Raw genomic sequence first — 21,651 nt, 5'->3', positions numbered from 1 at the left:
CAAAAAAATGAATCAAGAAAAAAGAGTATAAGTTCATAACCTAACTCTTAACACAAGTGATTAAATAATGCTAGCATGACATTATATCAAACACCCGGCGTGGATGACTGTCGCTTGTTATGTGATTAAAACCATACCTGCTGATTGTTTGTCTTGCATCGCGACAATATTTGGCTTCTTCACGACTTTGATACTATCAGGAATTCGATGACCACGTGTTCAAGTGAAAAGCAATTGATAAACACCTATAGGAATATATACTTCATGACTGATATGACCGGCACATTATCAAAAGCCGAAATCAGACATATCTACCACCAGGATGTACTATGTGAAGATTATCGACATAGAATATCGTAGGCATGATAACACCGTACAATTTCGAACTACAGATAACGAAACAAGAGTCAGTTTAGCCTACTATGACGCACGTTAGTTTTTGAAATTTAGTTGGAGTATCGGGCAAAACATCCGGGTAAAAAATATGGGTAAAGAAAATGGGTAAAATGTAGCCCTTCACTAGCAAGTATTAAGAGTATATTGAATATTGAATATTGATATTGATATTGATTGATATATTGAATATTGAATATTGATATTGATTGATATTGATACTGATACTTTATCTGATTAATCTCCGATCAATCCAATTAATATGAGTAATCATTATTCAGGGTCAAAGCGTAATTACTAGTATCGTTTACAACACTTTAATACTTTATACCCTCGGAGGAAGAAAGAGCATATATTAAATCATTTATTATAATATCTGAGTCTACCACACATATCAGTTAACCAATCAGAAAATTTGAATTAGTTTAGGACCAATCAGGGAAGACTCCTAAATTTTAGACCAATCAAATTAAAACAAAATTTTAATTAGTTAACTCAAGCTAAACTACATATCAGTTAACCAATCAGAAAACTTGAATTATTTAGGACTAATGAGAGAATACTCCTAAATTTAGACCAATCAAATTAAAACAAACTTTTAATTAGTCAACTCAAGATAAACTGTACAGTTAAATTCATTAAATTATAATCAGAAAAGGCTACTGAATTTTAGACCAAATAAATCAAATTAAAATTTAATTAATTTCCTCAAATCAAACTGCTCTGGCTCATCGCGATACTCAAATTGTAAGGTTATAAGCCATATTAGTAAAAAAAATACACATAACATAGGTCATTCCTTTGTGTCGTAAATTTTTTATTAACAAAGGAGTAATATATCCGAAGAGTTTACGAGAGAATTACATGGTCCACTATAATACCAAAGAAAAAGAAATTACTATGCTTCCATCACTAAAGTAATTAATTCTTATAAAAAATCTATTAAAAATTTCTTTTAATATGATTATTATATATTTATTTTTTGATTTATTTTATATATTATCTTAAGAACATTTAATACGCTTATTCATATACTATTTCGTAATTCAAATAAATAAAAAACACGTATAAATTTTAATTTATCGCTACCTTACTATTCACAAGATTATTATAAAGATGAAAAGGCGGTGGTAGCACTGTAATAACAAACACAAACTCCAACGAAGAATAAATTATTGTAAACTGTTTGGTTATAGTCATAAAAAGGACTTGCAAGACTTTGTCAAAAATAATTTAAAAATAAATTAATAGTAAATATATTTAATTTAAATTCTCTGTTATAATTCTATATTAATTTGACAAATATCTACCAATATTAAATTTACAAGAAATTTAATTAGCGTTGCATCTAATAATATTTATTAGACGTCTTAAACAATTATAAATTATAAAATTAAGTTGTACGAAAGATTGAATACCTTCTCGGCCAATTTATATATGTTGATTTATTCTTTTCCATCTATTTAGAATAAAAAACAACATAATGATTTTATTAAAATAAAACGTACCGTTTGAAAATAAATTGATATCATAACATGTATTCTGAGAATATTTTTTTTTTTTTGAAAAGTAAAATTTAGACATAATTAAATATCAATATGTTAATGCATAATAAGTTTTGTATCTCAATAATAATATTTTAAATGAGTATATGGAAAATATTATATTTCTAATATATAATAAACTTATATTTGTTGAAATGGAGTTTAGGATCGGGGTGGATTCGTCCCAGATTTCGGATTCTGAAATTAGAAACATGGGTTGTGCTCCCAGATGGACGATACTAAAATGACATAATAGTGGTCGCTTTTGGCACAAAATAAAAACTTATCATATAAATATTTGCTCTGGAAAAATTTATCGAAGATTTTCTGGGATTTTTAATAAAATTAGAGTGTAATCGGCAAATGGGTGAATTTTTTTAAAAATTAATCAAGAATTAATTGATAATTTATATTAATAAATCGGAGCAAGTTAAGACTTATAAGTGATTAAAGTATTTGGTAAATAAGTAGAAGTCGTGAAACAAAAGTTAGCATTCCTAATTTTTTATAAATAATTCTTGACTTTTACACAAACAGTACCAAATAAGTACTTCTAACTTATAAACTTGGAAACCGGCTTCTAAATCGTTATCAAACAGCCCCATAATACTAAAATTATTTTTGTTAAAAAATTAACGTTCGATGCGTAGCACAGGTTGAGAAAGGAATTATTTTTAACACCAATAGAATCATATCTAAATTTTAGACCACTGATATCCATTCTCCGACTTTCTTTCCATAAAATTTTAACCAATATATTAATTACATACAAGTTACAGTTATCCAATAATATTTTTTTAAAATAAAACATAACTAATATTTCAAATATTATGAATTTAATTATTCTTTCGAAATCTTATACTTATAAATAATGAAAAAGAAAACTAATTTTCCAAAATATATTGCAATATATAAATTAATCAGTTTTATATTATTTAAGATTCTATCAAATTCTTGCGCGATCTTTATCCCCGTTCGAACGGCAACGGTATCAAAAAGCACATTAATACTAGATAGGTGTTGGTACAAATTCAAAAATCATGATGAAACTGAATCCAAATTATTCAAATTTTTGGTTTGAAATTGGGAGCAGAAAATTGCATTATATGATGTTTGAACCGATAATCGATTTTTATGTAATATTTATTTGAAAAATAAATATAATTTTTTATTTTTTATTTAACATAATAAGGGGATATTTTATAATTGATCAAATCTAGAGTATTAAAAAATAATATTTGTTTTAAAAAAATTATATTTATGTTTATGTAATAAAATTGTGTAAATGATGACAAAATAATATATAATTGAATTTATATATTAACATAATTATTTTTATTTAAAAAAAACATTCGGTACGTAGCACGGGTAAAACGCTAGTATTTTATAATATGAGACGAGCATGAAAAGAAAGTTTGGAAGATTTCATAAAATTATAAATAAAAAAAAAAGGATCCAATTAAAATTTATGAAATGGATATATTTATCCAATTATGATTATAATTTTATCATAACGTAAATGATTCTTGAGAGGATCCGCGAGAGGTTACGTAGAGTCTCTAGAAACTTTCCGTTTAAATTTTTAATTTTTTGAGAAAAAATAGGTAATGTAGCTAAAAAAATAGTATAAGAGATACAATTCTAAATAGTTAAGAATTAAAAATTTTAACCAAAATATAATAGCTAAAATTTATGAAATTCTAAGTAGTGAAGAAATAGAAATCTTAAAAGAAAAGAGAGATAATTCTAAACAATTAAAAAATAGGAATCTTAAAGAAAAATATAATAGCTAAGATATATGAAATTGGATATATTTATCCAATTATAATTATAATTTTATCATAATGTAAATGATTTTTGATTAGTATTGTATTTCAGTGGAGGGCGGCCCAAATTAATTTTTATCTAAATAATAATAAATTTTCTATTAGTATTATGTTTGACGTGAAAACGGCTAAAATAATTTTTTATCTAAGTTATAATATTTTTTTATTCAAACGGGACCGCAAATTAAAATAATTTTTATCCAATTATAATCTTTAACTTTATCATAATTATAATAATTTTTATTAGTATTGTGTTTGACGGCAGGACGACACAAACTAATATCAACATTACAATGTTTTGTTATTAGCATTGTGTTCGACAAGTGAGCGGCTCAAACTAAAATTTATCTATATTATTATATTTAATTTTATCATAATTATAATAATTATTGATTAATATTGTCTTTGATAGGAGGGCGGGTCAAACAATTTTTTTATTAGTATTGTGTTTGACAAGAGCGTCACTTAAACAAATTTTTATATTAATTATAATATTTTTATTGATGATATGTTTAACGGGAACACGACTCAAAATAACTTTTATGCAATTATAATATTATTTCGTATCAAAATTTATAAAAAAAGATTCTTTATTAGTATTGTGTTTGAGGGGAGGATGGCCCAAATTAATTTTTATCTAAATAATAATAAATTTTTTATTAGTATTATGTTTGACGGGAAAGTAGGTAAAACAATTTTTTGTTTAAATTTATAAAAAATTCATAACGCCGCCGCGAACCGCGGCTTTATTCACTAGTCAATCAATCAATATACTTATATTATATAAAGAAGAAGCGAGGGTCGTGTAGGTGGCGCCTCTCCGTTCTATTTTTTTAAATTTCTGGAATTTTTGGATGCGGACATATCGAAATGAAATCCCACGCCTTCCCAACAACTCTGTGCAAATTGACATTCGAAAAAGATGTGAATCATGTGCTCTACATCAGTCAAGCACATAGGACAATTAATCGTAACGTGCACACCTTTATTTCTCAGCAGATACCTCACAGGCACGTTGTTCTTACAAATACGCCACAAGAAAATCTTGACTTTTCCGGGAATCCTCAAATTCCACAATCTTGTTCATCCCTTTTGCTCTTCATTTCGTCTGATTCCATGCGTTTGATTAAACCAGTAACTTTAAATATGATAGATCAATGATTATGACATATAGATAGATTGATAGACATGCGAGAGGACACTTCACGTCAACTTATACTCTATCTCTGCATGTTACAGTTTGTATTATTTGGACCACCTTTGATGGCTCCCTTGCGAAACTAACCAGCCTGAACGTAAAATTTTCAAAACTAACCAGCTTACGTTCAACTTTTCAAAACTAACCAACCTAAATCAATAAAAGTCGGGCGACCCAAACTGAATTTTTTTCCCCATTCAGGTCGCCCTCATCAGGGGCGACCCCCACAAATTTTTTCCCCCGTTCAGGTCGCCCTACACACGGGCGACCCAAACTGAATTTTTTTTTTCAAAAATTGTATGTACGCAATTAATTTTTTATTGTATTATATATTTAATATTTTATTTAAAATCAAATTTTATTTGTTTTGTGAAATAAATATAATTAATAACATGAAATAATATATATCTTAGCACCAGTGTTCTAAAATTCGGCGATTAATCGGGATTAATCGCCGATTGACCGCTGTTCGGTCGCCGATTAATCGGGAAAATTTTAAAAATTTAAAATTAAAAAGTAATTTTTTTTTTTAAAATTTTAAATATAATTTGAAATAAAACAGAAAGGCACGGAAATGACAAAACACAGAATTTAAGGTAGTTTTTATTACCTTTCACTCTAATTACATAATTTTACAATATCTTCTTTCGCAGATTCAATCAAATTCAAGTTTATATATGAGATGCATGGATTTGTATATGTATATAAAGGCATGTTTTGTGTTATAAAAAATCATCAATCTTTTGATTTTATATGACTATAAATTTATACTATATATAATTATATTAATATATATATATATACATATATATATATATATATAATTAAAAAAATAATATTAAATTGATTACGATTAATGATCTGATTAATCACTCTGATTAATCTCCGATTATCTGATTAATCGCTGGACGGTGCGTTCACCGACTAAGTCCAATTCCCGCTTTTTACAACACTGCTTAGCAGTAAACATTACAAATTATGTACTCATTAATTTAAAAATAAAAAAAAAAAATTAATTTGACCAATTTTTGACGAAACATTACAAATTATCTTCTCATAATTTTTAAAATCTGAAAGTTGCATATAAATCTGATAAATTTAAAATCTGAAAGTTGCATATAAAATATGATAAATTTTATATTATTTTTTTCAGTTATTTGATATATGTAAAGTTTAGTCAAAATAAAGTCAATTTTACTGGTTTCGAGAAAGATCAATGTGTATGTGTTTTAGTGTTCTGTCGTTTATTATGTTATGTTAGGTTTCCTTTATTGTCCTTATGAATTTCAATGCTTGAATCATTATACAACATTATGACATAAGAATGAAGAAAAGCACAAGAACTGCATAATAACGTAACAACCGATCTACTAGACTAAGAGTACATAATCAGATCAAGAAATAAAAACGTACGAGTACATGGTCAGGTACATAACCATAAACAAACTACATACGAGGGAAATCCTACTTCTTCTTATGCCCGAAGATGTGGCTTCCAGTGTGACATCTTCGACCCTTTCCCTTCGCAGCTCTAAGTGGCTGCTGTCGATGCTCATCCTAAGGTTGCTCCTCGGCCTCGGAGTGCCCTAGTACTGCTGTGCTGGGGGCGCCCATGGACTACTCTCACCAGTGTACGAATAAAAAGTGGACATCTGTATAGGAGTAGGAGTGGACCTCACTGGTGGCAGTGCGAATGGAAACGCGGGTGCCCCGAAGATGTAGGACTGGCTAGCAAATGACGGCACCGGGACCTGTGGCGGAGGTGTGGTGTACTGATCCCTCAGGAAAGACATGTCAGGACGATAAGCATCTGCATCCTGGAACTGGTATGACTCCTGCGACTGACCCTCAGCAGACCAGGTGTGACCAACCTCCCCTATCTGAGCTACTACTGCCCACATGAGTGTAGTACGTGCCTGGCTCCGGCTCAACTGGTGTAACTGGTGGCCGTCCTCTGTGTCTGCTAGGGTTTGTTGAACCCCTAAAACATCCTAACAACCCCTGTACAATCCTCTGTGCCCGACCAATATCCAGGGTAGCAGGGTCAATGGCACTCTCCATATCTCGAAGCTGATCCTCCTGTTAACAGCCATGTGAAGACATAATCAGATGAAGAATAGTTATAACAGAACATATAGAAATAAGCTAGCATAATAATGGAAGGAAGTTAGAAGAACAGTTACAAGGGAGTTTACCAGTGCCTGTGTGGCGCCCTGTGTGCCCTGGAAAGCCTCTGCAGTCCCCTAAAAGACGGGGTTTACCATGTATCTACGTGTCACTGCAAGAAACCAAGGCATGTATGCCGCAGTGTAACCCTCGCCAAACATGAGTGGGGGAGATGTAAGAGCTCGGTCAAGGGACCTATCCCATAGACGAGTGTGAGACTCCCTGGCGCCCTCCCAGTTAATGGACTCGTTGACAATGTCGTGCAGGTTACTATGATTCGCACGTGGAGAGGATGTGGCTATGTCCTGCACGAACCCGAACTGCCTCGTCACCCTATCAGTATAACACCACTCGACATAGGCCATGTACATCAAAGGCGTAGTAGCAGTCCAACGCAGGTATAAATCATACTCAGGCTGATGCTCGTCATCTAACTCTGCATACGGCCTCCACCAAAAATTTGCCTCAATCATGTTATCCAGCTCGTACCGGGTGATACGACGCTGACCGTGCGGCACCTCAGTACGGGTAAACGGCCTTGTCCACCTACAACAAAATGTTTATATTATACGTGTGAACTAGTACATGTGCACAAACTGGAGGATATACAAACTTATTGCGATTACGAGAAGAGTAGCATATTACAAACCTTAGCGCAAGTGGGTAGGTAATCAGGGGTGTGGCCGTGTGTCGGGGAGCTAATGTAGGGAACCGCTCGTATATCCACACCTAGTGTGAAGGTACATACATATATGTGCACATCAAAATATATATGAAGAAAAACTTGATAAATAAAATGATAGTAAATGTGTACCTGTAATAACGTGGCGTATCCAACGAAGCCGGTTGCGACTTTATGGGTGGAATCGCACATCTTCCTATAAAGGTATGCAAGAACAGCACTCCCCCAGCTATAACCATCCACGCTCTGCAAGTCACGTAGCATCCAAAGGAGGTTGAGATTCACATAGTTCCCGCTGCTATCAGGAAACAACGATCCAATAACACACAGTAGGTGTGCCCTGATGTGAAAGATAGTCTGCGCATCAAAATCCTCCGCTGCCTCGTCCAACCGGGCACAGTTGCCAAAGTTACCAATCAACCAACCGATCCTCAAGCAGTTCTTCCTCACATCACCCTGCTCGGGAGTCAGTCCAAGAAGATCGCGTATCATGTCCTTCCTCTGGCGAGCTGTGGTGGTGAAGCCATGTAGAATAAATGGCCGGCCAGTGGTTCGTAACCCGAGAATGTGATGGACATCCTCCAGTGTAATGGTGGCCTCCCCGAAAGGTAGATGAAAAGTGTGCGTCTCTGGACGCCACCTCTCGATAAAAGCAGTGATCAAGCCCCTGTCATGCTTGACCTGACCCAACTTGAACACCCACTCAAAGCCCGCATCATTAATAGCATCCATTATCGCCTGAGGCGGCCTGGTTTGATCAACTACATTCCAGTACTCACCGAAGTTCGTCCTGACTCTAAGATCAGGAAGGTCCTGCAATTAAAAATACATGAACTTGTCAGCAGTTTATAGTGAAGCAAACATTAACTTTAATAAACAGCAGTCCATCAAGTCATTACCTTACTACTGTTCCACACAAAAGTGGACCTATGCGTGTCCTGCAATGTCAACAAAGTGCCGTTTACCGGCCCGGGATGATAAGCTGCAGGATCCATCTGTGCCAACAAATTTCAAATATATTTATAATTCGAATTCAAAGCTTTTGTATATATACAAAATCTCATTCCAACATAATATTATTAAATTTCAAATTTCATTCTCTTCATTTCAAATTAAATTTCTACCTATAAAATCTAAAATTCCAACATATTTCAAATAATTCAAATCAATTTTTTTATGCTCTTAATATTTTGATTTTATTTCGAATATTATATTATAATTTTTGTTTCTAACTAAATTAAATTACTACCTACAAAATCTAACATGCACACATATCAAATCTATAAATTAGCCTTAATTTCAATTAGCCTTAATTCCAACATATCAAATCTATAAATTAGCCTTAATTTCAATTATAACAAATCTCAAGTCACAATCAATAAACTAACCGATCTTATAACATGCAACTCAAGCTAATCAAACAACAAATTAATCCAAATCAAGTCATTATATATATATACACACTAATTTAGAGAGAATCGAGATCGTACCTTAAATTAATTTTTGTTCAAATTTCCTATTTATTTTAATTCTCTTAATTTCATAAATATTCTAATTCTCGAAATTTCATATATATCTTATTTTATAGAAAATTTAATATATTCGAATTATTTATTAATATAATTAAGATTTTTATTAATATAATTCGAATTTTTTATTTTAATTCGATTATTTTGTTTTATTTCGAATTTTTATTATTATAAATCGAATTTTAATATAATTTTGTTTTATGCTAATAATATTAATATAAATCGAATTTTTTTTAATATAAGCTATTAATATCTTTTTAATTCGAATATTTTATTTTATTTCAAATTTTTTTAATTCTCAATATATTTTATTTTATTCTAGCATATATATATATATTTATATATTTTTAATTCGAATATTATATTTTATTTCAAATTTAATTCTCTTCATTTCAAATTAAATTTCTACCTACAAAATCTAAAATTCCAACATATTTCAAATAATTCCAATCAATTATTTTATGCTCTTAATATTTTGATTTTATTTCGAATATTATATTATAATTTTTGTTTCTAACTAAATTAAATTACTACCTACAAAATCTAACATGCACAAAATCTAAAATTCCAACATATCAAATCTATAAATTAGCCTTAATTTCAATAATAAATCTTAAAAATATTTAACAAATTTAAAAATCCAAATGTAATAACAAATCTCAAGCCACAATCATTAAACTAACCGATCTTATAACATGCAACTCAAGCTAATCAAACAACAAATTAATCCAAATCAAGTCATTATATATATATACACTAATTTAGAGAGGATCGAGATTGTACCTTAAATAAGATTTCGGATTTGATTTGGTATTAAGCCGCGCTAAATCTCGATTGTGAGCCTCGAGCGACCTCTATTCTCTCCCTCTTCTCCCTCTTTTCTCTCTTTTCTCTTCTCCTTTTTTCTTTCACTTCGGCCGTATGAATGCTGTGTGTATTTTGTGTGTGACTGTTGTGTGTGTTCTGTGGCTTCGGCTGGGTTTTTAAGTGAAAAAGCTGGACAGGTGGTCGCCCGTGATAGGGTCGACCACGTCACGTTTTTACAGCAGGGGTCGCCCCTGGGGAAGGCGTCCTGCACGGTGGAGAAGACAATGGGGGTCGCCCCTGACGAGGGCGACCTGTACACGGGAAAAAACTCAGTTTGGGTCGCCCGACTTTGAATGAATTAGGCCGGTTAGTTTTGAAAAGTTGAACGTAGGCTGGTTAGTTTTGAAAACTTTACGTTCGAACTGGTTACTTTTGTAAGGGAGCCCACCTTTGATCAGTCTACACCACAAACTCAATTATTTCTACCAGTGAATGCTTGGTCGGCCTGTGGTGTGGGGCGTTTACCTGGTATGGGCGCGTGTAGGTGGCGCCTCTCACATTGCTCCGTTCTATTTTTCTAAATTTCTGGAATTTTTGGATGAAAAATATCAAAAATTAGAACTACCTTTTTTAGTTTCGGGTATATTAGAAGCAAGTTTCGGAATCTGATTTTATTTCAGATTATTTATAGAATATAATAGCTTGAAAGTTTTAATCTGATTTGATTTTGTTTCAGATTATTTAATTATGGGAAAGACAAATTATTTATGGAATATAGTAGCTTGAAAATTTTAATCTGATTTTGTTCAGATTATTTAATTATGGGAAAGAGTAGCAAACAAGTCTCTCTGCACCTATAAATACCGTATAGATCGTAGGGTTTTGGATCATCTAAACACAATCTCCTCTCTCAATACCACAAACCTACCTGATAGTTCTCTTACTACTCGATTTTTAAAGGAGAAACGAGGGGCTTGTAGGTGGTGCCTCTCACATCGCTCCGTTCTATTTTTCTGAAATTCTTGGATGAAAAATATCAAAAATTAGAAATATCTTTCTCTTGCTCGATTTCTAATTTGGAGGTGTCGTTCGTCTGCAACGATAAGTGAAGGCTGTTTATACAGTAAAGGTTGTTGCAAGCAAATGTAGTTATAAACCGTTACATTGGAGTCGACAAATCCAAACACGGGAAAAAAATATATAGTCTTGACATGATATTGATGGTTGATGTCAATAAATTAATTATTAGTGATGTATGTTTGTCGGTTATTCTTTTATAATATTTGTTTTGTTCATCGGACATGTTTGTTGTTGTTAATTTTTATATTATTCACTTTGTATACATGAAAATATTATTCATGATTATCAGTTTTATCTGTTTAAGCAACTTTTAAGAGGGTAGTTATATTTAAGTTAGATGTTTTTGTGCACAATCAATCCAAAAAAATTGGAGGAAGGTGACAATGTAAGAACATGATTACTTTTCAAAAAAAAAACAAATAAAATTAAAATTCATCAGGCTTTAAATTGTTAATTATGTGTATAAATTTATTTTCATTTTTCACCATGAATTATAATCCAATTTTGCAATTTTATATATTAGTATTGGTATTAAATCAAGATTTTTATAATATAAATTTATTTTATCCTGCAAATATTAACTTTAAAACATTAATATACTTTTTATAGATAGCCATAAAATTATTTTATTCCACAAATATTAATATTAAATCATTAATATAATTTTTATAGGCCGCCGCGCGGCTTCTCAACTAGTTTTATAATATAAGACGGGCATGAAAAAGAAAGTTTGGAAGATTTCATAAAATTATAAAAGAAAAAAACAAAAAAGGTGTCTCCGGGTAGTATATTTAAGGAATCGCCCGCACATGCCAAAAATTTGAGATGGGAGAGTAGCTAACGTATGGTATCGGTGCTCTACCAAACTGCAATCATATTCGCTAGCGGTGAAATAGGAGGCCACAGCCGCGAAAAAGCCTCGACTTTGACATCCGTTTGACGAGGACGATTAGAAGGAGGTGGAGGATTTATCGGAACACCAACATTAAGACACTGTTTTAACGTTGTTGACCCCGACATCCTGGTACGTATGTATGTCTCTGTGTATCTATCTACCCATGCCTGCCTCGATTTATGGTTTCTTTTCTGCTTCTAATTTTTATCGTCTCCCATTTCGGTCTATGTATTAATTAATTTTCTAATGAAAATTTTGAATTTTAATCAAACAACGTTGGCAATGATATTTGATGGATCGTGTGGATGAATTTGTATGTTGGTGGTCCTTATTTTAATATGTGGTCATGCCGCAAATTAATCTTAATTAATCTTAATCATTATAATCAATTGAATTGTAAAGGTATGTTTTCCATCTGCGTTTTCATGGCTTGGTAGATAATAGTGAAGACAGGTATTAACAGAAGTGATTCTGGGAAATAGCTTCTACTAAATAAGCTTGGCATATATATATAGCCTAATTAACGATGAAAGACGTTCCTAAATTGGAGGAATTGTTCAAACTGACTAGGAAGGACTTTTCTAAAACTCAAGCAGAAACCTAAACTCAATTCCAGACCTTTTAAATGCACAGACTGTAGCTGGCTTGCACGGATGCAACTACATCCATGTGCTTGCTTCGGCCATGCAACACACAATTTGATCATCTAACTTTGTTCTTTTTACATTTGGGATATGCACATGTGCCACACAAACTCTAAACTCAAAATGCCCAACTGAAGCTTTATCTCCGCTCCAAGCTTCCTCTCGTGTTTGATTTCTTACAGCCAATGTTGTCCAGTTTACTCAATTGATGTTAATTTTCTACCTCGATCTGTTTTTAAACATTTTTTAGGTTTTCTCACTTCTTTCTTAACAGAAATCTTAAAATGTTTAAACATGATCAATACCTCAGATTTTTTCTTCCAAAAAATAACTCCATCCTTTTCTAGTTAAAATCATCAATGAAGCATATATTAGTACCTCTTTATGCTGTTGGAGATGGTAGAAATTGGTCCACCAAGATCTGCATGAGTAAGTTGGAGCTTCTCTGTGGCCCTCCAATTGCTTTTCTTTGGGATTTGATCTTGGAGTTGCTTCCCAACTATGCAGTGATTACATACTGTTGACGTCTTAAACTGAGGTATCCCCTGTACCATATTCTTGAACTGAAGTAGCCCTAATCTTTTGTAACTTAGATGTCCATTGTGACCATGAGTGTGCCAAATCATGTGTAATGGTTTATAAGCAACGTGGCTTTTGAAGTGGTGTTGAACACAACATAAACATCTGATTTGTTGTCATTTTAGTCTGTATTATATGCCCTTTCTCAGGATGATAAACTTTAACCCTTCCATGTTGAATAACAATTGCCAATCCTCATTCTTTTAGTTGACCAATACTAAGAAGATTGTTTCTAATTCTGACGCAAAGTATACTTCACGAACAACATGTGTAATACCACTTAGTGTCAGCTTGATGCTGCCTTTTCCTAACACAACCATAAATATCTTATTTCTGAGTTTCACATCATGCCTGATATCATCGTTTGGATCGAAAAACAAATTCTTATCACCACACACACATGTGGTTGCTATATCCAGAATCTAGGTACCAGACATCTACCCTGCGAGCATTATTCATTTCCACATATGAGATTTACAACACTGCCTCTTCTTCTATTCAGCATGTTAGCTTCCTTGTCCCAACCTGAACACTCATATTGAAAGTGCCCAAGTTTGTGACACTTGGCACTCCATGGCTTCTTTGTTGTAGAACTGGCGAGCTTTACCTCTTCCCCTATCTCTGTAAGCACTTCGACACCGTCCTAATTTGAGTGCGTGTTCTTCTCCTGTATGATGTTGAAACTTCTGCCCATGAACAATAAGATAGCTCTGCAGTTCATCAATGGAGAGTCAATGTTGTTAAGACTCCTCAATAGAGCAAACTGCATAGTTAAACTTTTTACTCAAATATCTGACTAGGATGACTTCTCTAAACTCAAACAAAAACCTAAACTTTCTCTTCAAAGATGAGGGCACTTGCCATTATTGATGTTAATTTTCTACCCTCGATCTGTTTCTAAACATTTTTTAGGTTCTCTCACTTCTTTCTTAACAGAAATCTTAAAATGTTTAAACATGATCAATGCCTCAGATTTTTCTTCCAAAAAATAACTCCATCCATTTCTAGTAAAAATAATCAATGAAGCATATATTAGTACCTCTTTTTGCTGTTGGAGATGGTAGATATTGGTCCATGAAGATCTGCATGAGTAAGTTGGAGCTTCTCCGTGGCCCTCCAATTGCTTTCTCTGGTATTGGATCTTGGTGTTGCTTCCCAACTATGCAGTGAGTACATACTGTTGACGAATTCTTAAACTGAGGTATCCCCTGTACCATATTCTTGAACTGAAGTAGCCCTAATCTTTTGTAACTTAGATGTTCATTGTGACCATGAGTGTGCCAAATTTTGTGTAATGGTTTATAAGCAACGTGGCTTTTGAAATGGTGTTGAACACAACATACACATCTGATCTGTTGTCATTTTAGTCTGTATTATATGCCCTTTCTCAGGATGATAAACTTTAAGCCTTCCATGTTGAAGAACAATTGCCAATCCTCATTCTTGTAGTTGACCAATACTTAGAAGATTGTTTTTAATTCTGGCGCAAAGTATGCTTCAGGAACAACATGTGTAACACAACCATACATATCTTATTTTCGAGTTTCACATTATGCCTGATATCATCGTTTAGATCGAAAAACAAATTCTTATCACCACACATGTGGTTGCTATATCCAGAATCTAGGCACCAGACATCTACCCTGCGAGCATTATTCATTTCCACATATGAGATTTACTACACTGCCTCTTCTTCGAATTCAGCATAGTTAGCTTCCTTGTCCCAACCTGGACACTCATATTGAAAGTGTCCAAGTTAATTAGCGAGCTTTACCTCTTCCCCTTTCTCTGTAAGCACTTCGACCCCGTCCTAACTTGAGTGAGTGTTCTTCTCCTGTACGATGTTGAAAGTTCTGCTCATGAACAATAAGAGAGCTCTGCAGTTCATCAATGGAGAGTCAATGTTGTTAAGACTCCTCAATAGAGCAAACTGCATAGTTAAACTTTTTACTCAAATATCTTACTAGGATGACTTCGCTAAACTCAAACAAAAACCTAAACTTTCTCTTCAAAGATGAGGGGACTTGCCATTAATTAGGATATGTGCTTCAGTCTTCATGGACTGTAAGTAAGAACTTTGCAGTTGGAAGAATTTGTTCTCAAGTGTAATTTATTAGTCAAGGGTGATTATTAATAAAACAAAAAGTCTCTTAAAAGGCATATCAATTTGAGATGTGCTTCTCCATAGAAAATTCTCAAATGTTACTTGTTTCGTATTGGCGGTTACATAATATTACTATATTAGTGGTAAATTCAGATAGCTTTACTGGTTTACCCTTAATTCATATGCCTTCTGCTTTTTCTGTTAAGAAACAATGTTTGTGAAATGTGTATGTTGCGGGTTGGTTGTGATTTCCGAAATCTTCTCTTTGTATGATTAGTTAGATGGAAGATCAGAGCCATAATGTGTACTCACTGGATGAAGCATTATCTGCAATTGGGTTTGGGAACTTCCAGGGTTTGGTGCTTGCTTATGCTGGCCTTGGTTGGGTTGCAGAAGCAATGGAAATGATGATTCTCTCTTTCATAGGGAGAGAAGTTCAGGTTGAGTGGGGGTTGTCATCTAGCGAAGAGAGCTTGATATCAACAGTGGTTTTCGCTGGCATGCTGGTTGGTGCATACTCATGGGGTTTGGTATCAGATATGTATGGAAGGAAGTAAGACATGTTTCTTTTAGTAATCTAAATTTAAGAATTTTCTGTTTCTCATCTCTGTGTAAAATACTTTTGGTTGCATGATTTTCTCCTCTTCTTTTCTTTTTGTTCGAATTGTGCTTCACATTGTTGTTATCTTTGAGGAATTCCAATTTGCACAAAGAGCGGAAAATGTATTACACTGGGGGTGCATTTTTGATTATGAGAGAAATGGTATAACATGCATTTGTCACGCTTTTCTGATGATTTTGTACTTAGAATAATAAGCCTGCATTTGTAGTTACATTTCAATTGCTTACAGTTTTGTTTTTATACCTGGAGCTTGGTGTCCCAGGTAGGGAGGAAAGTGATGGCTATATAAGTAGCACTTTTGATGCATTCCAGATCGTATGGTGTGTAGATTTTGTTTTGCACAGAGAGTGACAAGTGTATAAACTGGGATGATTTTGGATTATGAAAGAGATGATACACATGAATTGTTGAACATTTCTGACATTTCGTTTGTTGAATAAGTCTGCATCTGTAGTTATAGTTATTGTATAAAGTATCATTTTTATACCTTGAGCTTAATTTTCCAGGTAGGGAGAAAGGTAATGGCTATATAAGTAACACCCTTCATGCATTCCAGATCCTATGGTGTGTAAGTTTTGTTGTCTGGGGGTTGCCGCACATGCGCATCTAATATTTTTGTCCCTTCCAGAAAGGGGTTTCTTGGTGCAGCTATATTAACCGGTGGAGCTGGGTTATTAAGTGCTTTCTCACCAAACTATATATCTTTGGTGGTGCTTCGTTTTTTGGTTGGTATTGGTCTTGGATGTGGGCATGTGTTTACATCATGGTTTCTAGAGTTTGTTCCTACTCCAAAAAGAGGGAGATGGATGATTATTTTCTCAAGTTTCTGGACTGTTGGAACAATTTTTGAAGCCGCACTTGCATGGGTATGTTTAAAACACTCCAAAACCAAAACGTTTGCTTAAGGGACTTAATTAAAGCGCACTGCCTATTGTTATGTCCATTCCATGTACTTGTCCTGATCTGAAGTTCTTTGAGTCCTTTCTTACATGTGGTCAAACTAAAACACTCAAACTTATTGTGATTGATTCAATTATCTGACATCATCCGAATAAAACTTAGTAGTATTTTGTGGATAGTTGATAATATATGCAAGTGTAGCAGCTTAAATATAATCAACTACGGAATTTGAATATGAGTGCCAAATTGATTTATCAAAGTCAAATTGGGTGAAATATCATAGGAAAGAGGGAGTGCTAGGATTTGGCTCTGGTATTAGAGACAATCTACCCAGTAATCATTGCAATGCCCAGTATAATAATGGTCTGTAAATACTTGGAAATAGACATCTTCCCTGGATATTCCAGTGAGATCTGAGAGAAATTGGCTGGAAGATATCTTCACTGGTGTGGAATATGGGAATCTGTGGACCTGGACCTGTGGTATGCACGATGATACTCATTCATGTTAGTTGTTTAAAAGCTAGAGGCTTACAAGCTAGGGTTATCTTTTACTGAAACTTACTGTTTAACATCAACGTCGTCAGTGATTGTTGTCTAAAAGCCTGGGTTCTACAAGCCTGAGTAATCTCTATATGAAATATTGAACCATCTAAAGGCTCTGGGTTTGTTTTGTACTCTTCTAACAGTATAAATTGGGAGAGTTCAAATATATAGTTAGCTGATACATTACCTTTAGATTAAAAGACTAAAATCTGCATAATTTTTAAAATGATGATGATAAAATCTTGTACTAATGGAATATAAGGAATGTGTTTGTCCTGTAGTGATCGTGAACCTACCTGTTATTGTTATTCACTAGTCTGCAGTTGCATGCTTGCATTATGTTGTCTCTGTTTAATGTAAACAGTTTGTGTCCCAATACTGATTTGTCCCGATTATTATATGTTTTGATAGAATATAAGATAAACAGTCAACTAAACTGAGGTTGAGTTAAGTTTCCTCTTGTTTTAATTTCGATAGGAAATTGAGTTTTCATTAATATGTTGCTGCAGATTGTCTTGCCAAGGTTTGGTTGGAGGTGGCTCCTTGTACTTTCTTCTCTACCATCTTTTGTTCTGCTTATCTTCAATGGTGTTATACCAGAATCTCCAAGGTACCTATGTATGAAGAGTAGAACAACTGAAGCATACGACATCCTTCAGAAAGGAGCTCATTTAAATCAACAAGAACTTCCTTCTGGCATGCTTGTTTCTCATAGCACTAGTGAGCTGAATGAGGAGTTTGCTTCATCTGAAGATGCATATTTGCTCTCGGCAAGAAGGAAGACCCTAGCATCTGAATCAAGAACCTCATCTGTGGCTGTAATTTTTTCACCAAAGTTGATCAGAACAACGCTTCTACTGTGGTTATTATACTTTGGAAATACATTCTCATACTATGGCATCATATTGCTGACCTCTGAGCTGAGTGGTGGGAAAAGTGATTGTAGCACAACTTCTTTGAATTTAAAAAACACGAAGGATGCCAGCCTTTACTTGGATGTATTTGTTACGAGTTTGGCTGGTATTAATGTTCAGTGCCTTTTGTTTTCCTTGCAAATAATTTACATATGCTCTCTTCAATTTATCTTACACAACACATGCCAGCTGACATAATTAACCTGTATTTTCAGAACTTCCTGGGCTTGTATTGTCAGCATTTATCGTGGACAGAGTGGGGCGCAAATTTTCGATGCTAATTATGTTCATTTTAGGTTTCATTCTGCTGTTGCCACTGGTCACTCGTCAGAATGAAGTTTTGACCACGTTATTGTTATTTGGTGCTCGGATGTTCATTTCAGCAACCTTCATAGTAGCGTGTATATATGCCCCTGAGGTAATTCTGTCTTTTCCTATTAGGTGCAAGTCCTTGTTGATTTGCAATACCACCATTTTAAAATTTTGAGGAAAGAAACTAAAGATTGTAATCTTAAGAGTAAAGTGCATTATGTCTACTTGCACTTTGACCACCATACAACTTGCAATATTACACTGTTGAAACTACCCCTCGTAATACTAGGGTGCACACTTGTGACATTTGTGCACATTACTTTTATTTCAACTAAATGAGGACTTTTTTGTCCAGTTCTTTATTTCATTCACTATATTTTTTGGGCGGGGTAAGTACATAATGTGAATATAGCAGCTGAAATGTGAATTGGACACAAAAATGTCATGAGATTAGCTAAATAGACATAATATGAATTTTGATATTGCAAGTTGTTATAAAACATGGTATGGCAAGTGTTATGTTGGCCGAGGTGTAGGACCTTATCCACTTTAATCTTTAATTAATCTTAATATAACAGTGATACAATTACTTTCAAAAAAAAAAAAAACAGTGATACAACCAATTGCTACAGTACCCTAGAATCGTCAATTAAACATTACACCCTTTTTGTTCCAGTCAATAGTATTTTGATCATTGTTTTTCTTGTAGCCTATATTATTATTTTCATTACATTCAGTTAATATTTTCAAAGCATTACACCAAGAAAATACAAAGTCTCTCAATAAAATAAGTAGGATGGTCTTATTAACTTTTAATAATGTGAAATGTAGGTGTATCCAACTAATGTGAGATCGACTGGTGTTGGTATTACGACTGCCATTGGAAGAATTGGTGGGATGGTATGCCCTCTTGTAGCTGTTGGACTAGCTGGTGGCTGCAACCAAACGGTTGCAGTTGTAGTGTTTGAAACTATGATAGTTCTTTCTGGACTAAGTGTTGTACTTTTTCCATTTGAAACTCAAGGGAAAGAGTTGGCTGATCATGTACACGCGTCTGCTTGAATTTAGGAGTAAGTTATGAAGAGATCATGTTGCTAATACTATAGGTACAGATGCATATTCTTGATTTATATGCATAAATTTCTTTATACTGTAGATTATTACCCTGGACAATGATATTTCATTGTCCGGTAGATCAGTAAACCTTGGTTGTGTAATACAATAAAAGTGTAAGAGGCCTTTGGAAACATTCATTCCATTTTAAATGATGGATTTCAAATGACATGATTTGAATTGTCATTTCAAATTCTCAGATTTATACTAATATCTAAATGTTCGGACTTCAATTGAAATCCAAATCCAGATTCCAAAATAGATTATATGATCAAATTCAGAATTTGAAATGAAATCTAGGTTCTCAAACCGGCCATAGGGGCCGTTTGGACAAGTTTAAAAGAAGTAACTTCTTGGTTAAACTAAAGAATTGGAGTAGAAGTGAGAAGTAGAAGTAAAACTTTTAAGTTGTTAAAATGTTTGGTAACCTTAACTTATAAGTTTTTTGTAGTGTTTGGATATTTTGAATTATAAGTTCATGCAATGTTTGGTATTATAAAATATTTTTTAAAAGTTTTTACATTGATAATATATAAAACTCGGTAACAAATTAAAATACAAAATAATTTAAATATATTTAAGAGTAATAAAACTTGATACAAAATAATTAAACTCTAACATAAAATAATTGAAATACAAAACTATTAAACTTGATGTTTTTAAAAAAAGAAAAATCATTGATAATAAATAAAACTTGGTAACAAAATGCAGAGTGAGGCTGGGAAAGGGGTTACGTTTTGTTTTTAACGAGAGAAGTTAAAAAAAGCGAGAAGCACATAGAAGAAATAAGGAAACAGAGCTTCTAACTTCCGGCCTCAGAATAAAAAAAAAAAGCGTTTCGGCTTTTTTGTCCAAACAGGCTTCGGGCTCCTGAAGTGGGCTTTTCCTTAAAAAAAGTCAGGACTTCTTCAATCCAAACACCCCATAAACTTGATTATGTTAAATGGTCACGTCGTATACCTTTCATATGTCCCAGAAATGTAGATTTACCTTTTTACGTGTATTTTTGAGTAAAGTTATTATTTACAATTTTTTCAAAAAAAATCTAAATTCTATACTTTTTATTAGAAACGAAATTTAAAAATATTAACATACATGAAAATATCAAAAATCATATTTATACCGGGACGGAGTGTGTATGTCTCAAAAATTAGATAAAAAAAACTTGGGTTGGGTATGAAACTTTGAGAATTTTTAAACTAAAAATTACACTGACTTGAGTTTTTATTACTCATGAATATACGAATAATTGATAATATGTACTTTTAATGAAAGCATTTGTCTAGTGTGTGCTCATGGGCAGATGCTAAGCACTAACATTTATAAAATTGGAGGGTTTTGATTGGTGTGGTTGTTGTAACTGCAGGGGGGGTCCACCATTATTAAAGAAGGTAAGCCAATAGAAACCATCCAATTTCATAAATTTTGGTGCTTAATGTGTGCCCATGGGCACACCATAGAAAAACCGTTAATGAAAATATAAATATGATTGATTATTAAAATATTATTTTTGAAATTGAAGATATTTATAGTTAAGCTGTATTGTCAAGTGGGAAGTTTTTAAATAAGTTTAACGACAAAAAAAAATAAAATCACTTTTCTCTTTAAAGGTCTATATTTCAATACGGTTAGAAATCTTGTACACCTTGCGAATAACACCGATCAAATATCCATATTTTATCATGTATTGTTGTCGTACCAAATTAATATCTTCTCATAATATTTGCTTTTGGGCTATCCTTTTCAAGTCTCCTCCGAAATCATAACATCAAGTGATTAAACCCCATATTTTGAAGTT

At 33.1% G+C, this 21,651-nt stretch overlaps 1 protein-coding gene across 4 annotated transcripts; it reads left to right on the top strand.

Annotated features, from left to right (window-relative positions):
* Positions 1–12,012: 12,012 nt before the first annotated feature.
* Positions 12,013–20,022, top strand: LOC108215366 (organic cation/carnitine transporter 7). Of its 4 annotated transcripts, none has more exons than XM_017387844.2 (6): positions 12,013–12,249; positions 15,729–16,000; positions 16,698–16,935; positions 18,024–18,534; positions 18,644–18,846; positions 19,572–20,022. In XM_017387844.2, exons 2-6 carry the CDS (start codon positions 15,729–15,731, stop codon positions 19,800–19,802), a joined length of 1,455 nt encoding a protein of 484 aa, XP_017243333.2. In that variant the 5' UTR covers positions 12,013–12,249; the 3' UTR covers positions 19,803–20,022. The 4 variants fall into 4 exon arrangements, with proteins under 4 accessions (XP_017243333.2, XP_017243334.2, XP_017243332.2 ...); XM_017387845.2 differs by having other exon boundaries at positions 12,013–12,257; positions 15,725–16,000; XM_017387843.2 differs by having other exon boundaries at positions 12,015–12,249; positions 15,725–16,000.
* The last annotated feature ends 1,629 nt before the right edge of the window (positions 20,023–21,651 follow it).

Source organism: Daucus carota, chromosome 3 (genome assembly GCF_001625215.2).
Source record: "Daucus carota subsp. sativus chromosome 3, DH1 v3.0, whole genome shotgun sequence".
NCBI lineage: Eukaryota > Viridiplantae > Streptophyta > Magnoliopsida > Apiales > Apiaceae > Daucus > Daucus carota.
This window is presented reverse-complemented; position numbering and strand designations above follow the sequence as displayed.

Bases quoted from the DNA above. Each gene is read 5' to 3' on its own strand.
- LOC108215366 (XM_017387844.2), top strand. From the start codon at position 15,729: ATGGAAGATCAGAGCCATAATGTGTACTCACTGGATGAAGCATTATCT. The intron at 16,936-18,023 runs GTATGTTTAAAA...ATGTTGCTGCAG, and splicing joins TTGAAGCCGCACTTGCATGG to ATTGTCTTGCCAAGGTTTGG. The intron at 18,847-19,571 runs GTAATTCTGTCT...TGTGAAATGTAG, and splicing joins CGTGTATATATGCCCCTGAG to GTGTATCCAACTAATGTGAG.